Source organism: Strix uralensis, chromosome 1 (assembly GCF_047716275.1).
Source record: "Strix uralensis isolate ZFMK-TIS-50842 chromosome 1, bStrUra1, whole genome shotgun sequence".
Taxonomy (NCBI): domain Eukaryota; kingdom Metazoa; phylum Chordata; class Aves; order Strigiformes; family Strigidae; genus Strix; species Strix uralensis.
This window is the reverse complement of record NC_133972.1, coordinates 28,775,978-28,801,474: the sequence shown is the minus strand read 5'-3', so window position 1 is coordinate 28,801,474 and position 25,497 is coordinate 28,775,978. Positions and strand designations below refer to the sequence as shown.

Genomic DNA, 25,497 nt, shown 5'->3' with positions numbered 1-25,497 from the left:
CTCAGCATTTCCATTATAACTCTGTTTTGAGGGATTTATAGGCTAGTAGTAAAAATCTCTTTCTTGGCTAAACCTTGAAACAGCAGTTTCTGGTCATTTAAAAAGAAAACAAAATGAAACAAACTTTTTTTCCCCACTTCTATTTTTTTCTGGCAACCATTTAGCAGTGCTGTTTGCACTGCAGGATCCTCCTAAACAGCAAGTGTAGATTCAGTATGTAGCCAATTTTTAATGTAATAATGCTTTTTCTTTTTATATCCTTCAAAAATGCATGTCATCCCCTCTTTAGGCACATGATGTCATTGCCTTTTTGCCAACCTTTCTGGAGCCTACAGCAGTTAGCCTTTGGGGCCTCAGAGAGGTGTGGTTTGGTCTATGTTTTCCTTTATTTGCAACGTGGAGGTGTTTTACAGTGTGTTTAAAAACAATTTAGCCTTCTTTGTCTCAAAGCCCAGTAACTCACTATCTCTTTCTATGTCACAGAGCTACGAATTTATCACAATCCAAAAAGACATTGGCTATACATGAATATCTAGAATATCAGGGCTATTACCAAAAACAAATTTGGAAAGGATATTAAATCTCATGCTTTAATGCTTAAGTGATTTGCTGTTAGAGAACAGGCTATTAGAGGACCTATGGGTGAGTTATACTTCACCAATCACTAGGGATTCCTATAGTTTCCTTAGAAATATCTAGTAGCAGTCACTCTTAGAGATGGGTTGCTGAAGCAGATACACTTCCAGTTTTATCATATAGGGCAGATCTCTTCCCCTGGCTCCAGGCCAAAGGAGTGTAAAACGCAGTATAGATTCTAAGAATCCTGGTTGTGTACTTAAGTTTGTGGAGATGAATTATTTTTATAGCTTTTAAGTTAAGCAATCAGCTTTAAAGGCATCTTCACAAATACATATCCACTGATTAAAACAGACAAGAAGCCTTTATCGGTAAGTGACTTGCAGACTGCCCATGTTCTGGGTCTGGCGCTGACTAGCTCTGCTTTTCCCATCTAAAATAAAATACTGCTCTGCACTGAATAGTCCTACGCCAGTTGCTGTTATATTTCAGGCCTGAAGTAATTCTTCCTGTTACGTGCAAATTCCTGTTTCAGTCCTTGCGAGCTGTGCATAGTAGCATATAGCAGTCAGAAAAAATCCCTTTTTGACTTAATTTCACTGTATTTCATGTTTTTCCATGTCATTTGTGCCATTTCGTGCCAGTAATTTTACTGTTTTATTTTCTTCAGGGCAATTCTTGCTCGGGATTGATACCCATTTCCTCAGGACTACCTTGGAGTTTTAAATATTCAGCCATTCTCCTGTGACCCAGTGATTTCCTTCCCCATAATCTTTTGACATCATTCATGTGCTTGAGACACAAGGAAAACATCCTTCAACACTAAAAAATACATGTAGTGAAGGGAGATTCAGGTTTTCAGATTTGAAACCCTGTATCACCAGTCAAGGGGGGAAAAAAAAAAAGAAAGAAAAAAAAAAAAGAAAAAAACGCCAAGGCAGACAAGTAGTGTTTCGTATTAACATCTATTCTCAATGAAGAGGTAAAAATCAAAGCCCCTGTGTGTGCGGCAGGGTTAGTGAACTGCCAGTGATTCTCCCAGCAACTGACACAAAGGAATCTGTGAGTATCAAAGCTGAGGCAGCAAGCTTAGTGTCAGCTCTTGCCTAGGGAGTAGAAGAAAACATCACTTTGTCTCTGCTTTCACTGCTTAAACACACACATCATTCACTAGTAACCATTTACTCTGCTGTCAAAACTGTTTCAAGAGAGTGCTACATTTGATTAATAGTAAAATGCATGCAAAAAAAAGAAAAAGTCTGCTTCCTCTGAGGCACTTTGCTTTGGAGAATTTTTGCACGTACTTCTTAATTTTTCCATCCTATAAATATGCCTGTAGTATTCCAGGAGTACACTGTTGCTTCTAGTAAAGTAATTTTTATTAGACAGCCCAGCACACTCATCCTAATTCTAGTTAATTCTCTCTTGGTGAAGCATATTACGGCATCCCCAGCCTCTTGTACTAACGAAGAAGTGACCAGCACAAACATGTGTGCACTACATGATTCATAGTGCTGCTTTCTGAATTGTCCAGTGGGTAATTGCAGTACAAAAAACAGAGAAACAGATGTAGACCCTAAACCTTGGCTGTAAATTTTTGTTTTATGATTATGGGTTTCAAATGTGCTATGTCACACTGACAAATATACAGTAACACCAAAGGAAATAGATTTCTGACTTGAACTTTTGCTTTTTATTTCACTTGTGTCTAAGAATATGTTTATTGTAAAGTTTCTCCCATCACAGTCTGAGAGAAAACAGATCAAAGCAGTGATGTAAAATCACAATTTCTTTGCATGGATAATGTGGAAGATATTGGAGAGTTGTTGCCTACTTGCACCTCTATGGGAGCTGTGTAGGCATTTAAAATATGTGGCAATACTTAAAGTTTCATTACATTTGAATTAGAGGGCTATTAGTTATCACAATAATTATGGCTAGTTCTGATCTAAATTAGAAAATACCTCACATTTTATGAATGTATCTTTTCCTGATACTCTGTTTAAGAAAAACTAGTATCATGCTATTTAAGAGTGAAATATGAGATATATAAATCACTGTATTGTAAAAACAGTATGCAAGCAAACCATTAGGCTATTTGAAGAATTTGTTAATTACATATGGTTTTAGTAATAAGTATAAGCATTAGCACAACTATTATTTGTAATAAAACAAGATGAGCTACCTGGCTCATTTAGATACAGTGAGAAAAAGCAATCTTTTTTAATTCATACACAGTTAAGCATGAGTTCCTGACATTTACTTTCAGAAGTTGCCAGTCTACATTTTGAGGTACAACAAACAGGTTTTATTTTTAAATATGGTATTAAAAGACTGCTAATGGAATAAACATAACTGTATTTGTTTATCTGATTTTGTTTATTTTAACTCACATGGGCAATATGTTTTTCTTGGCATAAGCTTCAACTGTTCCAAGAGCCTTGGTCCACACAAAATGATGTTTTCTCCCTAAATTGGAGACAAACATTTTGTGTCATCCTTTCCAGTTATTTTTGTGGTGATACATTACATGTTCCAAACTTCTCATGTGTCCTGTGTTGTCTGGTTAGAAAATACTGTCTTTTAATTTAGTCTTGCTACTCAAAACAAAATTGTAGCAACATAAACAGCTGAGATTTTAACAAAAATTTAGCCACTTTTCCACTTGCCTTTTTTAATATAGTGAATGCTGCTTGCTGTGCTGAAATGGTTTAAACAAGCCTTCCCCAAAGAGTGGCTTTTTCGATAAATGTGCACTGTGCATAATTTTTGGATTACAGAGTGTCGGGGGCTTCTTCAGCCCCTGAATGGGGCTGGGGCTGGGGGAGGACACCCCAATGGACTGAGAAAGTCCTTAAAAAGTACTTAAAAAGACACTGTTAAACTCCAGCATTTGTAACTCTTCTGCCTGGAGGGAAGATGGGAAGAGAAGCAGCCTGCTGCAGGGACAGCCAGAGCGCTCTCTGGTCGGAGGGAAAGGAGGCTAAGAAAAGCTTTTGCTTTTATCTCTTCAAACGGATTCACTTCCAGATTGCAGCAGGTCTGTTTGCTGGCTGCTGGTTTTCAACATGGGTATATCAGTTTCAGGGAACAAGTGCGAGTGCTGTGTGTGGGGTTTTGTTTTGGTTTTTTTATAAATTCTTGAACCTGTGTGAAAAGTTTTGTTAATACAATCGGCAGGCATTGTCAGAGAGCTTTCGGTTCATCAAAGGACTTTTTGTGGAGAGGGGATACCGCATCCATTAAAGTGGCTGCACAGGTCCCAGAGTGAGTCTCTCCCCAGCATTTCTTCACGGTCGCCAGTTGTGTGCCATATCTGCGCACTCTGCTTGACTCCCATCTTGGGCTTTTCAAGAAACAGGCAGTAATCGAGGGTTTCATTTTCCAGTTTCCGAACCCAAGCTAGCTTTGGGGCGGGAAGCGAGGCTCCTCCGTGCCTCAGGAAACCTTGCTCCGGGCCAGTGCTCAGTCCACCGAGGCTGAGGCAATTTGGCTCATTCACTTAAAATGAAGGCGTGCACGTGGTCGTTGAGCTCATGTCCTTTCCAGTGGGGCAGAGGGAGTGTTTCTAGGCTGTTGTTTTTCATTTTTAAAGTGTCGGTAAGAATAAGGGCTGGCAGAGGCCTCGATGGAGTCTTTGTGAGCAGGACTTTGCAGAAGTTTTACCTAAAAATCGCAGGGCTCCTTGCTGGCTTGATGCACATGGTGGGCCAGCATCGTGCTGGCTGTGGTGTCCTGGCCACAGATCTGGGAAGGCCTTGACACCTACCTGCCATGAGAGAGGGCTGCTGGCAGCATGGTTTTGCAGAGATGTTAGTGCGCGTTTTGGTGGGAGCAGCCCCGTGCCTTCAAAATGGCTGTGAGGGGGTGGCCAGGGCTGCCTGCCCCAGAAAGGAGGCAGCCGCGGTCTCTAATCCCGGCACCCTGGGGTGGGTCCCATTCCCCACAGACCTGCTCATGGCCTCTCTCCTCTCCCGGGGAGCTGGGGCTCATTAGCCCTCTGAAAGCTGATACAGCCCCTCCGGGGCCATGCGAGCGGCCCCGGCCCCTCTGTGCTAATCAGAGCCAGGCAGGTCCTGGCGGCAGCTGGGCTGGGGAGAAGCGGGGATGTGGGGCTGCTCCTGCCCTGGGCTGAGTGGTGGGGACAGGCCCTCCCAGGCAATGATGCCTGCCAAATCTGGCCCATCGGGGAGGCCTGGGAGCGCTGCGTGGTTTAGGAGCCAGGGTAAGGGATGGTGAGGAGAGGTGGAACCTGACCCCCCCACCCCAGGAGCGACGGGCTGTGAGGTCCCCACCGGGAGTGGGTCTGGCACCGGTCACCGTCACTGCTGGTGGCATTGAACGGGAGTCCCTGCTGGGGTGTGCAGGGGCTGTGTCACTGCTCCAGAAGTTGGGGCGAAGCCTGTGTCCACGGCTCTGGTACAGTGGCAGATGCCTGCGCCTTGCTTGTGGCCTCTTCGGGAGGAAAGGAACGGGGGGGGAGGGCACAGAAGTTTTAATAAATTCAGCTGGAATTCAAAAATCTTCCTTTCTCTACAACCACCAAAAAGATCGCTGTCTCAATTCCCACCCCCACTTCCCCTCCTCCTCCTCCTCCTCCTCATTGTTGCTTTTTTTTAAACGGTATTATTTTGGGTCTTTTTGCAAGTTGGCCTCCCCGTCCGCACCCACCGTTGCCGCCCGCTCAGCGCCAGCGGGGCGACTCCGGCAGGGCTGGGGCTAGCGTTTGCCTGCCCGCCTGCCTGCTTTTTTGCAGGGCTGCTGGGAGTTGTGAAGGCGTGTGAGAATCCTGGGAGCTGGTGATGTCAGACCGCTTGGGTCATTTGAAGGTTAGCAGCCTGGGAAGGGTTCACGGAAAGTTCACTCGCATATATTAGGCAATTCAATCTTTCATTCCCTGTGACACAAGTAGTAGGAAGTGAGCTGTTCAGAGGCAGAAGGATCTATTCACGGCCGAGGGGGATCCCGAGTCCCTACCGGAGCCGTTTTATCCCGGGGAGGCGGGCGATCGGCACGGCGTGGGACGCGGCACGCACCCGGCGAGCGCCCGAGGAGTGGGACTGACTCTAAAGAAATTTTGGGGGAAATTGATGGGAGTTCAAACTTGGAATGCGGCTCGCTTCCCCCCATCTTGCTGGATTGGCTGGGCAGCCTGGAAAATGGTAAATGATCATTTGGATCAATTACAGGCTTTTAGCTGTGTTGTCTGTCATAATTCATGATTCTGGTCTGGGAAAAAGACCAACAGCCTACGTGCCAAAAAAGGGGCAGAGTTTGATGGAGTTGGGTGTACTTTTATGTGCCATTTTCCTCCACACCTAGAGGAAAGCACTTTTGCAGGCATTCTGTGCAGGGGGAATCATGTTTGACTGTATGGATGTTCTAGCAGTGAGCCCTGCTCAGATGCTGGATTTCTACACTGCGAGTCCGTCTTCCTGCATGCTCCAGGAGAAGGCTCTCAAAGCATGCTTCAGTGGATTGGCACAAACAGAGTGGCAACACCGGCACAGTGCTCAATGTAGGTCCCAACTGTTATTTTTCCACTTTAAAGCTGTTATTATTATGATTATTGTTATTTTATTATTTGCATGTATTTAAAAAAAGAAATAGTTGTAATTAAGCACAGGGGTAATGAGGGGTGGGGGGAGTTTTTTGTGCAAAATGTGGTTTGCAAGCCTTTTTTCTCCTTTTGGCAAGAAAGGAAAAGGAAAGAAGCACCAGGCTGCTTTCTGTTTATCCCATCTCATGTAGCATATTGATCCTAACAACAGTTCTGGAGCCAAGCAGGAACACATAAAATTATAATATAATATGGCAAATACTTGCAAAACTCCAACCAGTGAAGGGCAAATTTACATAACATCTCTGTGGTAGTTTTTTGCTTTGCCTCCTTAATCTAATTTTGTGCCACATTTGATAATCTGGATACATGTTGTCTCGAAGTGCATTTTAGCAGAGCAGCCAAGCAATTAAAATGCTGCTCCATACAGTTCTTGCAAAGATGTGGAATTGCAGTGGGTAGGTGCCATTCCAAAAATCCAACAGTAGTTTTAAGTTTCCTAAGAAAAGGCAATATTTCTTTGTACTGACCTTGCTGCCACCTTTCTTCTTCACTTTGTTGCTCTAAGAAGTTGCTGTTTTGCTAGAAAACTACTTACTGTGAACACCCTTTGAGTTTAACCATCAATTATTTCTATACCTTATGATTCAGGCAGTGTTGCAGTGGTAACGGAAGAGGGAGAGTTAGTGATCGGACACTTCTGAAAATGTATTATTATGTTATAGGGTCGTGATTTGTTGCTGAAATACATAGATGCTAAACAATGGCAGTATTTTAACACCACAGTCTCAAGTTTGAGAAATGACAAAAAGTGCCAGAAAGCAGCACCTTATACTCTGCATAAAAGCTTGCAGGATGCTTCACTGCTCTGACGGTGATTTAGATAAATGACTTGGCTATCTATCAAAATGTATTTTAGCATGCTCTCGGTCACTTCAGTACACCATTAACCGTATAATTCTGTTTGAAATTTTTGTTTTATGGTATGTTATAAAGTTACCTAGGAATTAGAATAGTTCTCCCTTTGATACAGTTTATCTCAAATGGGTGGAGGAGGGAATTGAAAAACAAATTTAAAAATGTTTGGTGAAATAGTGTGTTTTTCACTCTGCTCAAAAGTTTTCAGTCACCATATGACATTTGTGTGGGTTGAGTAATGAAAACAAAATTGTAAAAATCAGTGACTACCAGCCTGCAACACTGCAAATGTTTTGATGTCTTTACAATTAAAATTAGACTGTGAAGTTCAGCATGGGATGTTTATTTTCTCCGCGCTGTTTTCAAAATGCTTCAAACAAGATATGAAACAAAGCTTTTACTTCAAAATAATGTTACTAGCTATGGGAGAGCTTCAGTTAGGGAAAACAAAAAACCCAAAGCAGATGTTTTACTAAAAATGTGTTTTCCTCCTTCCATGGTTTAAACTTTAGTGTAACTTCAGCGGTGATATTGCGGAAACTTGGAATTAAATAAACTTTCCTGGAGTAGGACGCATATGCTGTCGTTAAAAGCTTACATTCGCAAAATATTCTTTAGATAACTTCTGGTCTAAAAATGTCCTGCTCATTCTCTTGTATGTTGTTAATACCTAGAAGCAAGATTCTTAAAAACAAAATATATGGTGTTTGTTCTTGGGCAAGTTAAACACAGGATTACCCTTATCAGAATGGAATGAGTGGTAAATATGTAATTTGCCTAGGGCCTGTGATAAGAGACAAGCGTTGATAACAGCAAAGTTTAGCTAATCAAAGAAACTCATATTAACAAGAGTAAATAAAAAATACAGGAAAATGCATTCAGGAATCCAGTCTCGTAACTTTGTAAGCAATGGGATTAATCTTCACTTCATGGGAATTTAAAATCAGGATGAAACCTGAATCATAATACGGTGGCTGTAATTTGAACTGTGAAAGTTAATGGTATAGAAATGTGAAAAAGCAATTTAGTTAGGCTCCAAATGAAGAATTCTGTTTGATTTCTAGAGCAAGTTTTGTTTTAAATTTTGAAGAAAGTATAAGCACTTTATGTGTATGGGAAAATATATGTAAACGGATTATAAAATACTAAAATTCTCTCAACGTCTAAGAGTTGATCTTGCATCTCATGAAAATAATGACAAAACCAGAATTTTTGTGGTCCAGAAAGCTTTTAATGATTTAAAGGTTGCTTCAGTGCTTATAAATACAAAGATAGCAATGTTTAATTCTAACTCAAGTGTTTCTTGATTTTCTATTTTTATGAAGACCTCTGTGATTTAATGGAATGTAATCATAGCCAAATTTTGAAATTATTAGACATGTAATAGGGTTTTTTGTCTAGTTTGTTTTATTTTTGGCTCTGCCATAAAAGCAGTACACCTGCAGCCATTGCTTTAGGCCTTAGAAATATTGCTTTGATGGAGACGTGATTGTAGAGTAAAAGGTAAATGGTTGTTGAGGGAATAATACATGGATAGTGCAAACTCCGAACAGGCCAGTAACAATCCCAGACAGCATCAGAGTTTCAACTGAAATGCTGGCAAAATTGGCCATTGCAGGGGTTAGGGCAGAATGCTGTAGGTCTCCAACTTCAGCACATCTTCAGTATGTTAATCCCGTTACGATTCACTAAGCAAGCGCACTCCTGCAGCATCACAAATTTTCTAGTCCGCGAGGGTCTGCAAAGTAAAAATAGAGAGTAAGGCACAACCCAAACATGACCTTAACTTGTGTGGTATTTTTTTTCCTCCCCCCTGTGGGAGGAAAAACCTGCTATGGGTTTGCAACGCAAAGGTTAGCCACTGTGTATTGCAAGATGTGTTACGAGCACACAGAAAAATACCTAATTTCATGTTCATACTTGTTTATGTTTTATGTGATATTATATTGTTGTAGGCTTAAAAAGAAATTATTTATTTGCAAAGAAAATTATGGACTCAGAAATGAGAGTAGAACTGGCTGCACTTTTAATCATGAGCCATTCTCAGTCCTTTGCTCATAAGGTAAAAATCAGATCAGTATAATCAAATTAGACAAGAATAGTTCTTAAGAGGACAAAAGAGTTAAGATTGCAAGAATGAGTAATTTATACTTTTTTAAGTAAGGTAGAATTTTCTGCTCCCTCGTAGTGCAGCGACACCAAATACCGAGAGAAAACGAGTAACTTCTGTTGAAATGTGAGCAAACTAAATACTGCGGAAGTGGGAACGGGACAGGCCCTGAGAGGGGAGCTGCAAGGAATGGCAGTTTGGCCTTGGAAAAGCCTATTAAAAAAAGTCTTCATTAGTCTTCATTAATTAAACAGGCAAAAAACCAAATGAGCAGGCCCAAGCAAAAAAAGAGTAAGTTTGTTTGGCAGTATGTAGTGTTTCAGCTAATTATGTCAAGTATAAGACTACTGCCTACCACATTTTGTTAGGTTTAGAAGAATAAGAAATTTGATGAAGGCAAAAGTTATGGTTATGGCAGCAGACATAGTAGGATGTTGAGGCTCATGTAGTCTACAGTTCTTATTTCAGTTTGGTGGGAAGTGTTTGCCCAGAGAGGATCTAGCAGGTATTAACTTTCAGAAAGTCTGTGAAGATGGGACTCCAGAAGGCATGCGTTTTCCTTCTGAATTCCAGATTATTGCAATGTTTGGGTCAGGTTCTTGTTCCCTGCAAGCACTGGAAACATCTGTGCTCAACAGAAAAAAGTTCGGTACTTTATTTTCTTTCATCTTTCTGAATTTAAAAACAAACATTTTGAAGTGAGGGACTTGTAATCTGCATTCCCAAGTATCAAATTGCTGCAGGTGTGTTTGCTAGTGCCCAGAAGGCAAGATGTGTTTGAACCAGGTTATTTTCTTTAAAGTTCATCTATAAACTTTACAGCTAAATCCCTAGGTCTGATTTGCTTAGGGATAGTCTTTGTTTAAATTTTTATACTTGTAGCTTAATGCCCTGAAATATGTGATCAGATGTGTTTGTTTCTGATCCCCTTCATTCAAAACAAAATTGCACAGGAATATTTTTCTTCCAAATTAATTGAAACGAGAACAGCTATTCTCTACGTAGAGTCTGATACAGTCAGCCTGATTCAGCTGCTGGCACAGGAGAACTAATGGACACACACCACTGTCAGAAACTCCTGCAGACAAAAATGATGAGCGGTGTTCGCTGGTGAAGTTAGGGTGGGATAAACTTGGAGGAAAAGCAATGTATCTTTGGGTGACTCCCTGCTTGCCTAATGAGTCTGTGCAGCAAAGGTGCAACTTGTCAGAACAAAGCCAGGCTGTCGCGACGCTGCCTAGAGAGGGTTTCGGCGAAGTTAAGGAGTTGAAAGAGAGAGATAATGTTTCAGACAGCGAAGTTAGTCATCCTCACATCCAGTTAAATCCCCACTTACTGCTGAGCCGTCTTGGTTAAACATGTGTGCATCACGCCTGCACTGCAGCCGAGCCCAGCTAAGGGGCTTTGCTCGGGGGTGTGCGGGAGCGAGGCGCCCCAGTCGGCAGATTATGCTTCCACCTCCCCTAAACACCCCAAGTGACTGGTTTTGCTCAGGTCTAATTTATACACGGCCCTTTACGCAGCTGATGAAGTGCGGCTGTGTTACACAGCCAGCATTTCGGTTTGGGAGCGGGGTTGTGAAAGGGACATTGTGCTCCGAAGGACTGCTGCTGCTGCAGTCGGCCACGCCGTGCCCCGTCCTATTGAAGGCTCAAAAGCAGAGCACAGCTGCGATGAGTTTCCAGATCTGTTTGGCCGTGGGGACTGGTGCTGGTATGCGTGCGAGCTGGGGGGAGCATCACTCTCCCCCTCGCAGTTTCTGCCTAGGGGGCTGGCAGCAGCCTCCGACAACGAATTTACAGGGGCGGGCTGGGGCCAAATTAGCTGTGGTTTCGGAGGGCTTTCCAGAGCTTTGCTAGGCTGTAGTGCACAGCCCCATGAGGAAGGATATCAGTTGATGTATAAAATGGCCAAGGAGCTTCGGTAAATAGACTTTACCCTTCAAATCCAGAGGTCCTGGCAGCGGCTGTGTAGGAGGGTGGGGTTGTACTTTTCCCCTTCCTGTACTTGGACACTTTTGATTATCCAGACTTTCTGGGACTGAGCAGGGCTGCCTAATAACAAAGCCTGCCTAATATAATTGCCTAAATAGGCCTATTGTCCTTTTCAAGTCACTGTGCTGTGAAATCTTTCAACTTTTTGCTGAAAATGTTGCATCTAACGTTTAGATGGGTTAGTGACTGCAGCGAGGAGGAGATCCTTTTCTCTCATTTCTCACTGCTGCATGGTTGAGAAGCTGATTATATTCCTGCCCCCTATTGATGTTTACTCCTTTTGGGAGGCAAATATTTTAGCCCCTTCTGGCAGGGTAAACTGCCAAAAGTAATAGGCCTGGAAATACAAAGCTATGATTGATTTTGACCTTTGCTCACGTGCATGAAGTCTGTCCCCATGCAGTGTGACCCATGCCACTTCTTGCTGAAATCCAAGCTCTTTCAAACCAAATGGAACCATGAAAATACAAGTCACAAAATGCTCAAAACTATTCTAAAGTGACAGAATAATCATTTTTCTGTACTGCAAGCAAATGTATAGGGAGAAGGGTAGCAAAACTGGATTTTCTAGCAGGCACACCGAGAGTAATGTCTTTCGCCTGCTGCTGCTTTTTATGAGAAACACATTCTAGGTACAAAATAAACAAACTGGTATCATGTGGGAATGATTCTTCTGTGCAGTTTTTCGGTCACAGTAATCTTAGCTGTTCCTCTTAATTGTAATCAGTAAACAACTTTCATCCAAAAACGTGGATTTTAAACTGTCTTTTTACAAATAATCTGAGATCTGGGATTTTATTAATCCATCGTTGCATGAGCAAATGTGTTCCAAAAGTTAAGAATGTCAGAAACAGTAGCCTAAAGTTAGCATCCTAAATCCACATTTCATGGCTTCATTTCCAAATATGCTGAGCATCTAGGAGCTCCCTCAGCACTTTTTAAAACAGGCCACATATTTATGTGACCAAATACTATTTAGAACCTTCATTTAATATTAAAAATTTTTAAATTACTTTCCCACTTCCCCCAAACTATATGAAAAAGTAATTCAGTGACAGAGTTCACAACATTAACAGTGGAGAGACACTTAAGAAGACAAAGTAGGACTTGTTTATAAAAATATATTCCTCTCCTATAAATTTACAAGTCAAACGAGGTTTTTTTCCCTGTATTTGGTCTGACTCTCGGATTCCTCTGATTCTGTTTGCTTCCTTGCATTAAAGTTTGCTCATCAGATATTAACCCAAGACAGTTTCAAACTTGTGGTATAGATTTTAATAGCTAGATTAACTTCATATACTCACTCATCATTAGCAGCTGCTCAGGATTGTTTTCCCAGTGGCAGCGAATTAATATGACTGTGGTCGCTGTGCATTTTGCTTGGTGGGGGGAGGAGGGGGAAATCTAGCTTCCTTCAGCTCATTTCAGTAATCTGAATAGGAGCGGAGAACTTGCATCATGTGATGGGGCAGCTCACGGCAGCTCACCAGCATGGGGTCCCTGTGTGAGAACCTTCCTTGTACATGACAATCTGATAAGGATATCATGTGGTTTAGAAACACATTCCCACAATGTTCACTTCTTTGTCCCTTTATTTGGGAGTGGGTAGGAAAAAAACTTTTAACAAACTAATGCCAGCCCTTATATAACTGACCCCACTTTCTGTTAGCGTTCTGTTTGAGCCTTACAACTTCTTCAAATACTTTTGTTAAGAGAGATGGAAATATAATCCAGCAAGTCTGTGTAAAGGATCCTAGACACAGAGTATATAATATACCTTGTGTTCCCCTTGGACAAGGTGATTTTTCTTTCCCCTGCTTATACCATATATAAACTGAATATTATAAAACTATGTAAGTTAAACATACACGTGCGAGTGACACTTGTGTAGGTTTAATAGGTTAAAGCTTGAATGAGTATTTATAAATTCTCAGAGTGCTCTGGATCTTCACTACTAAGGACACGATGTTAAAGTCCATCCATAGTTTGGAGGGATTTCTGTTTTATGCACTTTCAGTGACTTACATTTTACGCTCTAAGTGCATCCCCTAAGAAAAAAAAACAGAGAAAATTCTCGCAACAAAAAGGTTTTTTAGCACCACTTAGTTTCTTTTAATGGTTTGGAGGATCTCTTTCTATTGAACCATAGTATTTTTCTCTAGGCTCACATTGTATTTTTAGCAAGCATCTTTGAGCAATAAAATGCCAAATTAAGTATATTTTTGTCTTTTAGAGCCTTATCTAGTGAAGTACTTAAATGCACTCAAGGCTCCACCCTTGATTTTAATAAGAGGTTCAGATACAGAGTGGTCATATGAGTGACCCTTTAGTGTATTTATGTACCTGTATTGTTACGAAATATCAGTAAAAGCTTATGCCATTGTACTGGATGTTCAGCACAATGAACATCCAACATTCCTTCTTAGAAAGAATGAAGAATCATTCTCCTTTGAAATATATATAGCAGAGGTGTGGAGCAATTAAACAAGTTGCCTGGTGTTGCATCAACCAGAGATAACTTAGATTTAACTCAGATTTCCTTCAATGAGTGCTCCAATCCTAGAAAGCCATTTGTGCCCATAAGATACAAAGTGGCAGGAATGATTCAATTAAAAAAAAACCCAACAAAACAAACCCACAAAAAACCAGTCAAATAACACAAAAAAATCTTTTGAATCCTGTGATTTTTTTATTTTTTTTTTTTTATCTGGACACAGCTTTTGGTGAGTTCCTGAAATGGCCATTACACCACTCCAGTGGTCCTCTCTGCCAAGCAGGCTGGTGGTGCAGCAGCACATCACGTAGAGGTGTGTTGTGTCTCTTTTCCTATGAGACTTCCTCGTCATCTTCCAGTCTTGTACCAGAACCAGTCATCTGCCAGCTGGTGACTGATACCAAGAGGATTCCTGGGTTCCTGCATAAGTGTATGTAAAGGCATCTGAGTTGATTTAAATATTTCACTTGTTCACAGATACCAATCTGGGATAGAGGTGTTCAGGCAGAGTGCAGCCATACCCTGGCTTTCAGGGGTCTCGGAGCCTCCTGCCCCCAGCACTGTTGCTCAGGGACTGGCTGTGGGCAAAGACGGGGGCAGGGAGCAGGCTCCTCTGCCACTCACCTCTTTCCATCTCCCGAGCGCCTCTTTGATTCCGCATCTCGTACCCAAAAACCCACAATGGAGACCAGCGTTGCCTGTCTTTCCAAGACTGAACATTCACTCGCACACAAAGAAAAAGGAGTTGGAAAACTGTGTCACAGTGCCATCTGGCGATACCTGCCCAAACCTTCCCGTTGGTGAGGTCTGCGGCCGCCGAGGCAGTTGATCCGCAGGCGGATGCTTTCCCCAGGACCCTGGTTCAGGCACAGGGAGATGCCTCTGCCCCCCGCAAAGCTCGACTCTCTGAGGGTTTTTGCACAACTCTCTGGGTTGCTCTAATCAAAGATCCTATCTTCTCCACAAACCTTCCCTTCCTAGCAGAAAGCACTGATCCACCAATCTGCGTTTTTGGCTTGGGGCACAAGTCAAAGGACTGGCTAAAAAAAGTCACACATGTCAGGTTTTTTATTGTTAAGATCAGGTCCTGAGGGGGTGTGTGTTTGTTTGTAAGCACTTGTTCATACTCCTGCCTCTCAACTTTTGGTCTGAGAAGGTTTTTCTTACCCCCCATCTTTCAGAGTGTTCCTTTGCATTGCTGTTTGAGTTTCCCCTTTTTATTCATTTGAGGAAGAAATTTTATTAGCTATGGACCAGGATATGTGTCAGATCCTCCTCAGTGGCTGGCTGGAAAGTCTCGGAGATCTGTTTTTCTGAAAGATCCTTCTGTTTTCACCCCACACTTAGAACACTGAGATGTAAAATGCAGAACAAATGGCAAATGACCTATGTCTTTTGGATATTTATGCAGTGTCTTTGATGAGGGGGGCTAACAGAAGAATATACTTTTCCCAAGTCCTCGTCCCCCAGTAAACCTCAGTCTTCATCTCTCCATTTGGAGAGCACATTCCAGCTGTGTTTTTTTAGTTTTGCATATTGTCACATGCTGTGCAGGTTAGGTATGTGAACTGGTCGTCTTTCCATGCTTTGCATGCATTGCCACATTCACTTCTCTGAAACCATGCCAGGAAGGATCCATTATCTCTCCGAAGTTTTGAAACGAAGCCTTTTTCTGCCTGCAAGAAGTCAGAGCTGACTCACATCCTTCTGTGTTTTTTTTCTTATCCGAATCCTTTCCTTTCTCTGTGTTTTGGAGAGGTCCTGCAAGACTTCATGGTTGAAGTACGAGCTATGTGTTAGGAAGCACTGCCTGTCTGGAGGTGGTTTGGGAAAATAGCTGTTCCCCTCTCCCTGAAATGGAGTCCAGTATGAACACTGCAATTGTTCACAGGGGCTGTTTTCACCTTTACCAAAATGTGAAAGTGGACCTTAGTTACAGCATGGTACACCGACACTGCCCAATAATACTGTGTTTGTTATGCTTTCCCTAACCTTAATTTCTGTGCAGAACAAGAAAATACTCTGACGAAAAGACGTGAGGAAGGAATGACGCAATTAAATGAGATTAAATCAGAGTATCGGTTTCCCTGGAACACGTATTTGGCTCTTTACCAACAATTTTTTCCCCGTTTTTCAAATAAACACATATTTTCACATGATAAGTCTATTTGAAATATTAATGTTTCCAGGGCTGCATTACCTTTGTTTCTTCATCAAAGTCCATTACTATGAAAAGGCGGCTGCTGTTCCTTAGGCTGTTTCAGCTTCAAAAGAATTTTAGGGCCTGGTCTGTTGGAAAGCTTGGGGGTATAATTAGTGAAAATGGAAATAGATGCAAGAGAAATTTAGTTCCTGATGTTTTAATTTAGTGTAGTACTGCCATGTGTTGTTGAAGAGGATTCTTAAAGGCAAACATAATTATTTCATTATGGTCTTCAGAATGCTTTCATTGGTCTTAATGACAAGAAGCTGCATAAGAAGTCATACATTTTAATTAGACCTTCTTATATTTACATCAGATAAATAACAAATAATTGATGAAAAACAAGTCTTCTGAATGGATGATTTCACACAGAGCTCTGGTTACAGTTTAATGATAAAACATTTCTCTTATTGCTTTGCATTTTAATTATCTAGAATTATTACTTTAGCAGAGATCTCAAAATACTGTTATTTCCATGCATTTCATTAAATTGACAATTTATATGACTCTGAAGCTAAGAGAAAAGGTGTTTTTCAACATATATCCCTTACAATCAGTTTCTAGGTTTATTAATTTCATATTTAATTTCACTGTGGCTGCCCCTTCCCTGGCAGTGTTCAAGGCCAGGTTGGACGGGGCTTTGAGCAACCTCATCTAGTGGAAGGTGTCTCTGTCCGTGGCAGGGGGGTTGGAACTAGATGATCTTTAAGGTCCTTCCCAACCCAAACCATTCTATGATTTCTATGATTTTGCTTTCATTTCTTACATTTTTTTCATTTCTTACATCTTTTTTTTCTGGTGATAGACTCTCCAGTAAAAGCTAGCGGGAAGAGGAGTCAGACCTTTTCCTATGTCTTCAATTCCCTACATAGGAGCAAGTCCTGCCATTGTTAACAATCCAAAACTCCTGTAGAGGTGAAGGAGTGAGTATGAAATTGTAGGACTCATAGTGGAATTTTCAAAGGAAAAATTCGGTGCCTCTTCCTCACCAGCTTAGTTTAAAGTTGTATTCCTAAATCTCTTCAATTTACTTTTAAAATCTTATCAATACCCTTTTATAATTGTGTGTATGCTTGCAGGTGCATTTAAAATACCCATATTTTTTCTTTTCTTTACCCGCTTTATTGGACACTTCATAATTCCAAGAGAAATTTTTTTAGAGTTTTGCTACTTGCAAGAGTCTGTCATGTTTGCAAGCTCTTCAGCCTTTCATTTTTGTAACAAAACATATTTCACGTGATTCATTCCTGAGAGTATACAGAACACTAATTGTTGTTATTGATTTTAAATTTTGCAACCATTACAAGTAACCCAGATGAGTGGCAGATAAAGAGTAATAATCCATGGAGTTCTGGAAGTGTTTCATGTTTGTCTGTAGTACTTTATGTGATCAATAGTAACTGCCCCATTGAAACTAACTGCTGTATCAAATAACAGTAAATCAAATGAATGTGCTTACAGATTATTTATTGAAAGCTTTAATTGTTCACTAGGGCCCTGCTTATCTCAGGAAACAATAGAAGGCAGTGATCAGGCAAACTGGTTTGCAAATGCCGGGGGTGCTGTGAAACAGCGGGGTCTCCCCTGTGTCTGGGTGGTGTGAGAGCTTTCAAAAATGTGCCCCTGTCCTACTGGGATTGCCCGTGCACTGGGATTGCACACAGGGGTTCATCCCAGAGTTAACTGGTCAGAGGTGAGTTTTCTGAGAGCATCTCTTGAGTTCACAGGTTACTCTTTTTTAAATTATTGTTTTTACAGATTGTCAGCTTTGGATGGCAAATGTGTCATATCTGGTGGGTTAAAGCGTGGAAAAAGAACTAGTAAAATTTCCAAAATTTCCAAGAGGTCGATGTAATGAGAGACAAAACAGGATTAGACCTTAGAAAGGAAAGTAAAGGAATGCGTACTAAACTTGTTCTGTGGAAAGCTTACCTAGATATATTACAGTCTGGGGCATATATGCTGCTGTACAGTTGTCAGACTTGTGCAAATACTAAGAAATTAAAAGCAGTGATTTCTAACTAACAACCCCATGCCATTATATTTTACTAATTCCTTAAAATGGTTGCTCTGCCTTGTCACAGTCACTTCATGAAGTACTAGTGCCGCAGGTTGGAGGTTTTCTGGACCCTAAAGTGACATGGATAGTCTTACAGACAATTTCACTACTATCCACATTTTTTTTAATAGCCTCGGTATGTTGTCAATAATACTTTGCTGTGGCTTCAGAATCATTTCGATATCAGCAGAGGCACTAAAGCTGTCCTTCAGCAAATTCGGGAAGATAGCACTGAATGAATTTACATTTAATAACATATCTTTCCAAGCGTGAAAACTGGAAAAGCATTTGCAAAAATGAGCCTAATTTCTACAGAAAATGATGGCTGAAATCTCTCAAACATGGCAGGAGAAGGTTTTTTTTTTCCCCCTAAAAAAATGTATGTTTTGTGAAACTTACTTATATGCATATGTGTAATATTGGATAATTGTAATGTAGACATTTTAAAATTATTACAGCACAGTAGCCAGAAATCTTCTGGAATTGAATCTTGCTTGAAAAAAGTAACTTCCCTTTTTCAAAGCATAAGCTTCGCCTTACATTTCTTGGGACATCAGGTATCAGGAGTGAATGTTGCTTGTCCATCTCTTTGGAAAGAAAATACTTCCTTTTTGCCATATTCTATATAAAGTACAGTTGACATTTTCCCTGTTTATAAGGCTGGGCTATTGCAGTCAATTGTGAGCAGCTTAGTTGGGCAAAAAACCCCCAAGTCACTCTTGAAGATAGGTATTGAATAAGAAAGACCAGGTGACTAGGAAATACTGCTACTGTGTATGTGTTTGCCCACAGTACAGTGTATGCCAATTTTTTCTCTTCCGAGTGAGAATGGTACTGACAGGCAACATACAGGTAAAATTATGAGCATTCCTCACTCCAAGGGTTTAATAGGAAAATCCACTTCAGGTGGAGAATAGAACAGAATATTGGAAAAAGCACTCTCCAGTCGTGGTACTCATCTTGTCTCTAGTCTCTTGTGACTGTCTTATTTTATTGATCTGTGGTCTTCTAGGCAGAGAGTAGAGGTGTGCTCAGAGCCACAGTTGCACAGTTGCCAACCACTGCTTGGCTCTAAGGACACCGAGCTCCTTCCCAGCTTTCAGCTTCTATTGCACCTACTGTGAAAGGGGCAGAGGGATGTTTGCCAGGGTAACCACACTGGCAGAAAGTAAAATGCACCTATTAAAAAAAAAAATATGTCAAATATTATGTAAACTCAATGACAAGGACTCTAAATTATAAGGAGAGGAAATCTGGTAGTGTCTTAGTTTTTCATGGTACCTTCCCCACTGCGTTATCTTTTGGCTGGCAGGTATTCAATTCAGAAATACTGAAACTCCGCTCTGGCAAGCATTATGGCTTGATAAACTGTATGTTTTATTTTTCCTCTCAAAAGATATTGGTGATGCTCAGTTCTTAAATATTCCATAAACTTGAATTTCTTACATTAGCATCAGAAATGCTGAGGTGAGCTGCTCTTAGTGATGCATCGTCCTGGTCTGGTATGCTGAGGGGGATGCAGGAGGACAGAGTTTGTCCCTGTTTTGGTCTCAGATGTTGCAAATGTGTGTGTGCTGGAGGATGTCAGAAATGTTAAGTTTTGGTTGGTCTGCCCTTCTAGTTGCAGGTGAGCTCAAGCGATGAAAGCCATTTTATCCTGTTATTATGTCATGTCTAAATGGAAATAATGTATTGTTTTAATTATACCCCCCACAGTTGCAGCAGTGCAGCAATGTGGGTGCAATTAGGCTAGTGTAAAGAAAGTCTTAACACTCGGGAAGTAAGCTACGTGGATGTAAAGCATCTATACACAAGCAGTGGTACCCCAGAGGTTCACTACAGTAGTGTTAGGGGCATGGGAGATGCGCACTGGGATATCTGATTGGTTTAAGAAGCTACCTTTGCTTCTCCCAGTCTATGCACCACCCTGTTCTCTGCAGGAAGGTGCTGCTGCATGGCAGGAGGAAACGCATGGCTCCATTTCACAGCCCCGAGCCTTGCCAGCTTCAGGAAATGGCCCTGTTTTGCAGCGGCATGGCTGGGAAGCTGGACACGTGCTCATCCACCCGCTCTGCCAGAGGGTTGGTAACCTCTGGGAAACGGCTGGAGGGTGACTGCCTGGGCTTTGCTGGTTCAGCAGGTTTCATCCCAGCTCCCTTGTGGGATGAAACCTTACTCAATAAAGAATCATACCTCTGGGTGGCATAATGCCAAAAAGAGGTCTGCAGCGAGGGCCTGGGAGTGAGATCCCAAGCAATGAGATACAAAGCTTCACAGTTGTCCATTGCCTTGTAAAAAAGGCAAGTGGCTGTGTGACAGGGGGCTGTCAAAGAAAATAAGGAATTAGACCTCCTTTTCTAAGGAAATCAAAACTTAGAATTAGCAGAACAATAAAAACCTTCTAAAGCGAAGGCTGGAAACAATACATTTTTAATAAAATGGGCAGTTACTCTAATTGCTGAACCCCTACTGTTCAATTTCTTTTAGTGCCCTTATTCATTAAATTCAGCATACTTATACTTATTATTTACAGATGTATGCGTTTTAACTTGTATATAGAAACCATGCCTTGCAGAAAGCTGTGGATGGCATAATACTAATTTGTAAGTGTTTATTGCTGCCTATAATATGCAATTTTAAAAACAATTAAAAATAGCAGTGGAGCTCATCATTGGAGTCAACCCCAAACTGCCCATGAAAAGTGAAATATTAGTACCGTGTACCACCTTAAAGGTTATAGACCATTTGTAGTGGATTGATAGCATACCCATTAATGAAGAAATTTACCTGTTCTTAAAGATTTTAAGATCAGCAGTCTAGTTTCTAGATATTATTCTAATGTAACCCATTTAAACATATGTGATGGAGTTCATAATTGCCCTTGTAAATGGGTATAGAAAGGAGGGTACATAAATCAATTAGTGATATCCAGCAGTGTGGCTGTAATACAAATTAATTGGGATGATAAGCACTTTAACTGCTACTATACTTACTTGAAGTAGTTTTGATCACTGAATTGGCTCTTGTTGAGTCACTCTATTAATTTTAAGATTTAAAACCACCTAAAGATCAAAATGTTCTGAATTAACGGTCCTAAAGCTTGAGAAATAAAATTATATGTAAAATATTACACAGCAAGTCACTTTTACTGCATTTCCAAATAGAGCACAACAGTTTTATTTTGTCCGTGTGGTACTGAACAACTGTGTAATAGTATTATGTGATTAAAGATATTAAAACACTCATTTTTTTGCTGGATTCAAGCCACAGTAAAAAGTCATGGTGAATGGTGTCATAAGAACACGTTGAATATATAGAAAATAAAAAATTTATTTGGCAGACATAGTAATACCAAAAACTAATACAAACTTGGATAGGAGGTGAATTTTGAAGAATAAAATCATTCCTTTAGTATAATACTCTGAATTATTCTGTTTGGATGCTTGAAAAGATTTGAAAAGAAAAGTCCTCAAAACACTGTAAAGCATTTAATAACTATAAATCGAAGCTTTATAACTTAGTAAAATATCTGGTTGTGTGTAGAGATTATAGTATTTAATTTCCCTTGCATTTTTTTAATTGAAGATACTGGATCTGAGTTTTCTCCCATTTATGTTTACAAGTCAAGAGTCTTTCTTGGAATCAGTGAGGTGACAGCGCTGTGAACAGATCTGAAAAAAGAATCAGACCCCTTTTATTTTTAAGTGTTTTGTCCCTCACAATGTGCCTTTTTTCTTATTTTTGATCCTGCAGGGAAACATGCTGAATTTGTGATGATACAGTTGTATCAATAGGCCACAGAAATAGGCTCCATTTTCATAAATAAAGAATAAAGAGGCCAGAGTTCTCATCCTCTCTACATTTGTGTTGCTGCTTTGCCTACACCACTTTACCCCAGATGAGGATCTGACCTTGGGAATTCACTGGTAAAGCAAACAGGGCCTGAATTGTAAGAAAAGTTCATTTTCAAAGGAAAATCTAACTTCACACAGGTGATAGCACAATTATATACATTTTTAAAAGAAGATCCTATTTTTCAGTTTTGCAATGCGGAATTTTCACTTGAGACTGATGCAATTTTGCATGGTAGTGGCCAGGCAGAAAATCAACGACCTGAAAAAACTACAGAGCTAGCATCTTTCGGATGTTTTTCTTCAGTTTTCCGTACGATTTATTTTTTTCATTTAACATGTTTTCTTTTTCGTTTTGAAGGTAGGCTTCTAATACAAAGTGATGAGCTGCTGCCCTGTAAACTCTGCTGTGCCTGCCAAACCCTCCGGCCATCCTGTCTGTACACTTACTTTCACCCTGACTCCCTCATGGTGTCTGCCTGGCCATTTATTTAGTGAAAGACGCTCCTGTTCTCAGTTACTAGCGCGTCATTAAATCTCGCTGTCCTGAGAGTAACACAGGTATAACCAGACGCAGTTCTTGTCCCTGATATAATTAATCCTGACAAGCTTTCTGCCTTCCACGTTTGCTCAGGTGTAAATGCATCCCTCTGGCTATAGGGATACATAAAGCCAAATGTAGAACTGCTTTGCTGATATCACTGTAAAGAAAAAAAAAAAAAAAGCGCCTGAAAAACAGTATAACAGTATAATTTTCTTTGAAAAGGTGATGTGAACACAAATCTCCTGTGTTAGTTACACATACTACCCCTGGCTTTAGTGGAGCTGGTGCTTGAGAACTAGGCATTGAGAACCAGGGTAAACCTTACTCCTGTTTGAAAATATCCTCCTGAGCAAACCTTACAGAATATGAATGTGCTCTTACAGAGCAGCTGCAGCCTCCTCATTGTCCTTTACTGCTAGCTATGCTAAATATGTGTGTAGAGTATGTAGTTGCTAGAAGTTCTGGCTTTACTGGGAGAAGCACCAGAGGTGGTTGCAGTCTGCACCCCAGAATACCTGTGGGACACAGCAAAATGATGCAGCAGCTTCAGAAAAAGGTCTTGGGCTATTTTCCTTCGGAAATACATGGTCGGGGCATATTGGTGATTTCCAGATCATATGTGCTCAATATAGAAGACTAGCCTGGTAGATTCAGGCTTACATCTTGGCAGGTCTGTTGCCTGCTGGAACATTCCTGTGTAATTGTATTTATGGTGGGGTAGTCTTATAGAAAGTTGATTCTTAGCTGGCCATGGAGATCAGAAAATGAAGACAAGCTTTTCATCATTTCCCGAGTTCCCCACCAGCAGTAGTGGTGGCTCTCGGAGGCAGAAGGCACCCAGCCCCTGGCTTGTCGTGCAGTCATCAGGTGAGCAGGGTGCACACACACAGATTTGGGGGTGCTTTGGAGCCCTCACATTAGAGGGACCAAGCACTGTCTTAATTGAGTTCCCTGGTCTGTCATGTATCCCATGTGTAACCTGAGGCGAGGCACGTACGGCTATAGTACTAGGGCTACAGCTAGGTTGTCGGCTGCTGTTGAAAATCCCAGTTTGGTACTGCTTGCATTTTTCCAGGGACTTAAGACCCAAGCAAATCAAGCTCTTAGGCTGTCAGTGCTTCTGTTTCCCATCTGTAAAGTAAGAATAGCTCTTTCATTATCTCACTTAGGTGTTACAAAGGTAAAAATACAAATGCTCACAGGATATTCACATACCAAAGGGGCAGGGACCATGCTTGTAGATCAGACAGGTAGAAGAGAGCAGGATCTTTCAATGCTGCTAAATACTGCAGGTCCAGAAGTGCTGCAGGCTGTGCTGCATGGCAGGGACAGTGGGGCCGGGAGTGGGGAGACTCACTCGGGGTGTCTGTGATCTGTCCAGGAATGTCACCTGGGAAGATGTGCTGGCAGGTGGGGCCCCTGGAGTGCTTTAATAAATGCTGCTGTAAAGTCAGGTCACTGAATTTGCTTAACAAATGGATTAATTAAGAGGCCAGATTGTGCCATAATGGAAAAGTATGTTCCAGAAAAGATCCCCACCCTTCACTGGACAACTGATAGAGGATATTTGTGGGAATAATAAAATCTGTGCTACAAATGAAGAAGTTAGCTGCTAAAGAACAGAAATTCTATTATGAGACTAGAACAGAAGGATAACCAAAAGAGAGGTGCTGTTGTCTTCTGATTTACTGCAAACAAATCTGGATAGCTTTGCTATGCTGGTAGTAGGATGCTGAACTTTATTTCCTGGCCCTAATCACCTGATATGAATAAAGGTTTCAAAGGACTATACTGCTGTTGTATGGCCAAGATCAGTATCCACTGACTCCGCTGACTTACGTTACATGACTCTGCAGGTTAACATTACAGATTTGCAATTGAAACTTGGCAATTCTGTTGATGAAAGGCATGAAGGAATATGATGCAGCTCGCTCTCTCCGAGTTCTAAACTGGGGGTGATGCAGCAGATGAGCGTAAACACTTCTTTTCTGCCATTCCAGTTGGCAAATACAACTTTGTATACACACAGCAAAGGCATTTGCTGAATATAGAGAAGCCTTTTTTTTTTGACTCATCCTTTGAAGTTAGTCTGTGTTTTAACACTAAAATGCTAAAATAGTTAAAATGAAAGCACTCCAAGGACCTGCTTTGCAAGTAATAGCTCCCCTCAAGGTTATGGAGGCCTTTCAAGGTTCATTCTTACAAATGCCTTTGACTTGGCAGGATCATGATCATTACCATTATTTGCATTGGAGTAGTGCTTGAAGATCCTGCAGCGCTGGTTACTGTACAGCATATTCTGAGACCCTGCCCAAAATAGCATGCTGTCTAAATAAATGAGATGCGAAAGGGTGGGGGAAGAAAATACTGTCCTGATGGTATGTCTGCCTGCAGTGGAGCAATGGCCAAATTTGTACTTGGAACTTCATTAGAGTAGGGATATCAGAGCAGAGAGTGTGCTTAACTGCTTCTTGCACTCACAACGCGGAGAGCAAAGTTCAGCAGGACCCCTCTTCCCCCAGATGCGACGGGACAGAAGCCAGCTGTCCGTATCGCGCTCTCACTGACAAGGGTTGTAGCAGCAAAAGCACTTCGGCTTTTGAGACTTCTGCCAACTCAGCTGCGCCTGTAGGGGCTTGCACCTTGTCTGAGATAGCTGTTGGCAGCAGCAGCCTGTGCCCTAGGTATGGCTCTTAAAATGACTTGGTCTGGGGCACATTTTAGGTGACCTTGGCTGCAGTTTGTCCATTAGTAGTAAGACCTTGCAGATTGGGCTTCTGAGATCCATAACCTCTACTTCTTGCTAGTTTTGTTGTTATTTTAATCATACTGTAGGAATCCCAAGCAGCACATAGTGAAAAACCTGTGGGATACTCTTTTAGCTTTTAACATAACAGAAAAGGATCATTTTGCATTGGGCACCCTCAAGCAGAAACCAGGGCATGAAGTTTCATCTTCTGATGTCCTGTGGAAAGTGGAATGCCCCTTTGCAGACTAAAAGCAAACTTGAAGACTTAGAGGTTTTTTTGGCTTTCAGCCCAAATAGTACCTTTTTTTTAAGGCCCAGACAGTCTTGTAGAGATGAACTATAACTTGATTAAAATTAATACTGGAAAAATTATAATCAAGATTTAAAATAGAATAATGTGTATTTCACATCATGGCTTTAAGGCACATGTGTGCAGCTA

At 41.2% G+C, this 25,497-nt stretch overlaps 1 protein-coding gene across 2 annotated transcripts in view; it reads left to right on the top strand.

Moving 5' to 3' along the window:
• Positions 1–25,497, top strand: part of RARB (retinoic acid receptor beta) — a 319,544-nt gene that overhangs the window by 221,069 nt on the left and 72,978 nt on the right. The window contains exon 1 of one of the 2 annotated variants that reach the window (XM_074861028.1): positions 5,592–6,094. The exons of the other annotated variant lie outside the window; for it this stretch is intronic. Coding sequence (XP_074717129.1) covers positions 5,938–6,094 — 157 coding nt within the window. The 5' untranslated portion in view covers positions 5,592–5,937. Of the gene's footprint in view, positions 1–5,591; positions 6,095–25,497 lie in introns of those variants that run through there. 2 annotated transcript variants of the gene reach the window in all.